Genomic DNA, 7,576 nt, shown 5'->3' on the forward strand with positions numbered 1-7,576 from the left:
CCGTGTGGGTAAAAGATCATAATTGTACAGTTTTCATAAATGTCTGTGGTGAAGCAACGGAAAAATCATGGCCGTATGATTTTTCCTGATTGATTGCTTATGTTGTTATTTTCATAATTTGCCAAATTAATGTAAATGTTTGATGTTAAACTTTGATTCTGTAAATAAATGACCGCATTCATTTTGATGGGTCAAATATAAATGACGTCTCACGTGTGCATTTCATTAAATTCAATGCACGTTTTATTCAGTTCAGAAAAATGAGGAATCCGCGTTAATTGATGAATATATCTGAGCATCTGTTCATCTACAATACAGATGTAATGTGACCAAAGCAGAAATTATGAGGTAGCATTATGAGTGTTCAGGAGTCCAACAGCAGAGGGGAAGAAACTGTTCTTATGGCGGGAGGTTCTGGTCCGAATGGACCGAAGCCTCCTGCCTGAGGGGAGTGGTTCGAACAGACCATGTGCAGGGTGAGCAGGGTCAGCTGTGATCCGACCTGCTCGCCTCACAGTCCTGGAGACGTACAGGTCGTGGAGGAATGGAAGGCTGCAGCCGATCATCTTCTCAGCTGAGCGCACAATGCGCTGCAGTCTCAGTCTGTCCCTGGCAGTGGCCCCGGCGTACCACACCGGGATGGAGGAGCTGAGGATGGACTCGATGATGGCCGTGTAGAACTGCACCATCAGCTTGGCCGGCAGCTTGGCCTTCTTCAGCTGTCGCAGGAAGTACAGTCTCTGCTGGGCCTTCTTGATGAGGGAGCTGATGGTCGGCTCCCACTTGAGGTCCTGGGTGATGGTGGTGCCGAGGAACTAAAAAGAGTTTGCAGTGGTGATGGGGGTATCATTACAGGTGTGTGTGTGTGTGTGTGTGGGGGGGGGGGGGGGGGAGGGGCTGTGGCTTTCCTGAAATCCACAATCATCTCCACTGTCTTCTGGGCATTGAGTTCCAGGTTGTTGTTGCTGCACCAGGTCACCAGTCGGTCCACCGCCCTCCTGTATGCAGACTCATCACCGTCCGAGATGAGCCCGATGAGGGTGGTGTCATCTGCAAACTTAATAAGTTTCACAAAGTCATGGCTGGAGGTGCAGCAGTTGGTGTACAGGGAGAAAAGCAGGGGGGAAAGCACACAGCCCTGTGGAGATCCTGTGCTTACAGTCCGAGTGTCCGAGACAGCTCTCTATATAAATCCTTTTAACTCTGGTGCTGATTTGATTCCTTTTTTCTATTTGCTATTTTTGGACCTAAAACCAAGTCTTAACACTTTTATCAAATTGATTCCTGGAAAGCCTTTCTATACTCGCAGTATTCTTATGAAACATGCTTTTCACTGATGTTCACTTAATCTCCAGTGGTTTGAAATAACCACTGTGCAAAACTGCAAGTAAACTAGAATGCCTGTAAAACATGACACAGCAGATGTTTTATGAAGTACAAAGTGAAGCAAGCAGCAGTTTAAAGCAGTCTTGCATTTTTTCTGGGCAGAGAAACCCGTTCTTATGTTGGCACTCTTTGATGAGAGAAACCACCAGTGAGGATAAAATTAAATTTCAATTCAGTTTATTTATATAGCGCCAAATCACAACAAAGTTGTCTCAGGGCATTTTACAGGATAAGATAACAGAAGCTGATTTGTGAGTCTGGAGTGTGGCCCATATACGTAACTTGTGATTTCAAAGAGGTCTGGGTGTGGTTATTGATTAGAGTTAACATGCAGAGGAGTGTCAGAGACGTGGAAAGTTGAAGAGACAGAATTGGTGCTGAGATGAGAGTCCTCCTCAGTCCCCCTTAAGGCTCATCACTTCCTGCTGTCTAATCATATTGTACTGGATAACAAAAGTCATTAATATTGGATCACAGTCAGGGCTCTGACATCAAAATGAGTCATTTAACTTCCAGAATAATAATTTGTTGAGCAAATGAAATTGCATTTGTAATTAATTTTCCCCAAAATACAATCACAAGCCATTACACAAACTTAAACCAAACTAACAAACTATTTTTCCTGGGTTGTTTTTGTACAACTTTTAATAAGTTGCCAAACTAAGAAGGGTAATGGTGTGGCCAAATCAAATCAAAAAGTATATAGTTCCTTTCAAAAATTGAAAGTATTTTATACTAATTTCACTGAAATGCCACTTGATTGTTTATGGGTTGCTGACTATCAATGCTGCTGATCTCATACTGCTGATTTATTTCATGCTGCTGTGTTTATTCGTACCCATCTGCTCACACAGACTCATGTCCATGCTGCTGTTGTTTGGCGTATTGTTTTTGTACTATTAGTGTTTACCATATTCTCAGTTTAGCGTATTTCTTCAAGTTTATATCTTAGATCCTATTACTATTTTTCTTTACAATTTATACTTTTGTTGGATGTAACTGGGACCCTGTGTACACAGTTTGTTCCTTCACATGTACCACATATGGTGCGAATGATAATAAAGAAATATTGACCTTGACCTTAATCTAAACGTTTTTGGTTTTTTTTCCTTTTCTTTTTCTGCCTTCAGAAACATTTAAGTGAAACAACCTGGAACAATGTACGTGGTAGATTTATAGGGATTTGAGAGGAGTATTGCACTCTAAACCAAATTGTTTGAAGAAAGTGCACATTGCAAAGTTTTACCACAAGTATTGTATGTGAATAAATTAGGGATTGTGACTGCTTTAAGCTAATTACACAATATTTGTTTTCTAATATGTCACAAAAACCCTGAAAGTTTGTAAAATAAGAATGCATTAGGTAAAGTGCTTGCTGTATCTCTAATTAAAATTTAGTAAGTTAAAAGCTGACACCATTCTCCATTTTATATTGTGAACATTGACTGTGACATTAGTTATTAAAATGTTGCCAAAACTTAAAAAAATTGTTGACAAAATATCTTATGAAATACAGAACAAGTTTGAATTAATCTTTCAGAAAGCATTTATTCAGTGTAGATCTACAACTGTTTACCTTTTGGAGTTAACCACAGTCTAAATGACTACTAAATGGTTATTTGATCTTAGTTAACATAAAGAAATGGCAATATTGATCATTTTAAAGTTAATCTTTTGAAATTTGGTGTGACAGAATCTGATAGTCATTCACAAAGCATATTTTAAGCATGAACAGATCACTAGGTATCATATAACTTAAAACATGGTGTAACCTTTTATTTTTAGGTTTAACCAAAAGCACTTGCTTCTCTCCAACAATTTTCAGTCAGGTCATCTGGACAGCTTTTTTTTTTTTTTTGTGCTGGAACGTTTAATCTTCCATCCAGAGCATGGACTTTGTTGGTTTTGAACCAGTTTGACATGACTGTTGACGAGGGAGAGGGCTGGCACTGGAGGAGGGGGCGTGCCAAAGAGACCATCTTAGCAACAACATAACTGGTTTGTTCCACTTTGGAGCAAGCTGTTGGGGGAAGAATCAGTTTTGTGTTGTGTGTTTCCTTGACTGATGAAGCCTTCTGGATGGAAGGTGAAACGTTTCAGCACAAAAATAGTCCAGATGACCTGACTGAAAATTGTTGGGTCTATATTATAACTAAGGGTGCATTCACAGCAGCCCTGTTTAGTCCGCTTTAATCGAACTCCAGCTCGTTTTCCTAGAAAGTCTGGTTCGTTTAGGGAGGTGTGAACGCGCCATCGAACTCTGTCAAGGAACAAAAAGGTGAACTCTGGCCCGGGCTAAATCCTAGGTCTCGGTCAGGTAGAAACGAACTCCAGCACTGTTAGAGTACAGTGTGAATGTAAACAGACCGAGCCCCGCTCCGCAGGGTAAACAAACACGCATTTCTCTGACCTTATATGGAGCCGTCAGCTGACTTGTGTGGAAAAACAATATTCTCCATGGTCTTCTGTCTCAACTTCTGCTCATGCTGAGTCCATTTTTGAAAAATGACAAAATATAACTCCTAAAACTGCTAAAACTTGATGCCACTTCGTTTTTATTTTTATTTACAGAAGAAGAAGTGTCTTCAGAGGTTTTTGTGTCGTTTCTTTGAGTAGTTCTTGGTGCAGCGCCCCCACAGGCGAGCGGGGGAACAGGTTGGTTCAACAGGTTGACTCGACTGCACAGTGCAGTGTGAATGCAAACTCACCCGCTCAAATGTAACAAAAGGTCATGAATATTGGTCCCGAACCGAACCGAGTCTACCGGACTATCTGGTGTGAAAACAACCTTATTTCCATGTCTGCCGTTAAAACTTTGCAGTCGTTCCTTAACTGCTGAAGAGATAAAAGGTTGGATGCCTTTTCTCATAATGTTTTGTGCTAAAACAAATGCTAAAATTTGCATCAATAATTATTACCTGATGTGAAACTCCCAAAGGTGGCATGGTGGTGCACTTGTTCGTTTCACAGTGAGAAGGTCAGCGAGATTAAGGTCGTTTTCACACCAGATAGTCCGGTAGACTCAGTTTGGGACCAATATTCATGACTTTTTGTTTACTTTTGAGCGGGTGCGTTTGCATTCGCACTGCACTGTGCAGTCCAGTCAACCTGTTGAACGAACCTGTTCCCTCGCTTGCCTGTGGGGGCGCTGCATCAAGAACTACTGAAAGAAACGACACAAAAACCTCTGAAGACACTTCTTCTTTTTCTGTAAATAAAAATAAAAACGAAGTGGCATCAAGTTTTATCAGTTTTAGGAGATATATTTAGTCATTTTTCAAAAATGGACTTAGCATGAGCAGAAGTTGAGACAGAAGACCATGGAGAATATTGTTTTTCACACAAGGCAGCTGACGGCTCCATATAAGAGAAATGTGTGTTTGTTTGTCCTGCGGAGCGGGGCTCGGTTTGTTTACATTCACACTGTACTGGAACCACGCTGGAGTTCTCTTCTACCGGACCGAGACCTAGGTTTTAGCCCGGGCCAGAGTTTGCCTTTTTGTTCCATGACAGAGTTCGATGGCGCGTTCACACCTCACTAAACGAATCAGACTTTATAGGAAAACGAGCTAGAGTTCGATTAAAGCGGACTAAACAAGGCTGGTGTGAATGCACCCTAAATCCTGGCTGTGGGCCTTTCTGGGTGGAGTTTGCATGTTCTCTCTGTGCATGTGTGGGTTTTCTTCAGGTACTCTGTTTTCCTCCCACAGATGAAAAACATGCATGTTAGGGTGGATTCACACCAGCCCTGTTTAACTAAATTCACACCAGCCCTGTTTAACTAACCTCCAGTCCGTTTGCCTAGTAAGTCCGGTTTGTTTGGGGAGGTGTTAGTGTGCAATTGAACCCTGATGCGGACCAAAAAAGCAAACTCTGGTCCGCCTAGGTCTCGGTTCGGTTGAAGTCAACTCTGGCGTGGTTCAAGTGCATTGTGAATGCAAGCAGAACAGAGACCGCTCCAAAAACAGGAAGTGGTCTACAGCGTTGGGCATTCTGTGTAACCAAAATAAACAAGCATTTCTCATGCCTCATACAGAGCTGTCTCAGCCACCTTTTAGTGAAAAACAACATTCTCCCTGGTCTTCTGCCTCATCTTCTGCTCATGCTGAGTCCATTGTTGTAAAATGTTTTTTGGCACATGTGCCACAAACAAAACAGAAATCTCAAAAACTGCTAAAATTTGATGCCAATCTATTTTTGTTTTTATTTCCAGAAGTACCGTAAGTTGCGCTTAGTGTCTTCTTCAGAGGTTTTTGTCTCGTTTCCTTCAGTAGTAGTTTTTGTTGCAGCGCCATCACAGGCGAGGAGGGGGGGCAGACAGGTTGTCTCGACTGACTCAATGCAGTGTGACTGAGAACCGCATCAGCTGAAAATGTAAACAAATGTTCTGAATTTTGGTCCCCAATCGAACCGAGTCTACTGGACTGTCAGGTGTGAAAACAACCTTAGGCTGATTGGTGACTCTAAATTGTCCCTAGGTGTGAGTGAGAGGGTGAACGAAGTTTGTCTCTATGTGTCCCTGTGATGGACTTGGGTTACTGATGGACTTGCTGGATATATGCACACCAGTGATGCCTGGAACCCGGGTTCAAGAAGTGGGTAAAGATGGTGGATGGATGGATGAAACTCAGAAAAGTATGTTAGTTCAGTATGCTTTTAAAAGACAGATGTTTCTACAGCAAGCTGTTTATATTCTGATGTCTGTTAGATTAAAAGAGTTTTATTCTTAAGCCACTCTTGGACAAATATCTATTTGTTGACAGTGACACTGATTGGTGTGCATGTCTGTTTCAGGTCTGGATGACTGCTTGCAGCAGTACGTGAGTGTGTTTGAGCATGCAGGTGTGTGCGGTGAGCGGCTGCTGAGGATTAGCCACGCTGAGCTCGAGGAGCTGGGAGTTTCTCGCATTGGCCACCAGGAGCTCATTCTGGAGGCCGTGGACTTGCTTTGTGCTCTGGTGAGTTTTATGTGTTGAGTTTTGTTTGCAGTGCCTGACTCCTATTAGACTCCTTTTAAAGCCAAAGCTGTAATTTAATCTGCTTTGCTTCAATGCACCGAGTACGAAATTGATGGGAGTGTACTGCATCATTTTTTTACAATTCTCAAGCGCCCTGACAACAAAGTAAAGGTTCATTTTAAGAGTGTGGAAAGTCTCTTCCTAAATCCCAAGACGAATAAGCAATAAATCCTGTACCTTAAAGGGATTTAAATAATTTGTGTAACAAAACAATTTGTTGCCAGCTGGTTACAAACATTTACACAAAAAATGCAATGGGACACTGGGAGAATGCATAAATATCAATTACTATATTCATTTGGGCTCTTGAGCAGCACCCTTTAATAATATTAATAATAAATAAATGTAGTCATGATTAATTCATATTTGTGATGTCAGTCACATCCTTTATTAATCCACAAAGTCCAAACAGTTCAGCATTTTTACAGTGCAAGTCATTAAAGTGCCTTTCAGAAAAAAGTGTCACACAGGAAATTATTTGTATTCATGATGGTTAACGCTCCAACTCTCTGTACATCTAGAATTCAGGTCTGGAGACAGAGAGTGTCAGGACTCTGGCTCACAAGCTTGGCGCCTCTGCCAAGAACTTACAGAACTTCATTTCCAGCCGCCGCCGGAGCAGCCAATTAGAAAGCAGGAGCTCACGACGACTCCCCAATGATCTGCTGACCTCCGTGGTTGACCTCATCACCGCTGCCAAGAGCCTGCTGGCATGGCTGGACAGGTAAGGCCTTCTCTGGAATCTAAATGTTATCTGATGTATTTATGAAATATTTCACTGTAAAATCAAACAAAGAACCAGTTTATTTTCCCACAATTCAAAGACTTGTTTCACATTAAATCCTATTTTATTCATTTATGTTCACTGTAACAAAAAATATATGTTTATTAATGTTTCAAGAAAATTACTTAAATAAGATGAGCCAAATTAGCAGTTTTACGCCAAAATATACATTTACTTTAACTAGGAATTGCAGAACATTAAAAATAAAGTGTAAAATAAATAGTCTTCTTGTTTTTCAAACTGTGTAATATACTTTTAAAGCCTGAAGGCATAAAAAAAAAAGATTGGAAAATCCACATCACATGGACTTTTTTTTTGCTAGAGGTGGTGCCATCTCATTTAGACAATTCTTGGAAAGAAGCTGCATGAGCTCTATCGGACAATTTAT

At 41.1% G+C, this 7,576-nt stretch overlaps 1 protein-coding gene across 1 annotated transcript in view; it reads left to right on the forward strand.

Moving 5' to 3' along the window:
• cnksr2a (connector enhancer of kinase suppressor of Ras 2a) overlaps nucleotides 1-7,576 on the forward strand; it is a 198,804-nt gene that overhangs the window by 70,293 nt on the left and 120,935 nt on the right. Inside the window, exons 2-3 of the mRNA XM_037694365.1 lie at nucleotides 6,181-6,344; nucleotides 6,926-7,128. Of these exons, the coding sequence (XP_037550293.1) occupies nucleotides 6,181-6,344; nucleotides 6,926-7,128 (367 nt within the window). The remainder of the gene's footprint in view (nucleotides 1-6,180; nucleotides 6,345-6,925; nucleotides 7,129-7,576) is intronic.

This window comes from Nematolebias whitei, chromosome 20 (genome assembly GCF_014905685.2).
Source record: "Nematolebias whitei isolate Nwh7 chromosome 20, NemWhi1, whole genome shotgun sequence".
NCBI lineage: Eukaryota > Metazoa > Chordata > Actinopteri > Cyprinodontiformes > Rivulidae > Nematolebias > Nematolebias whitei.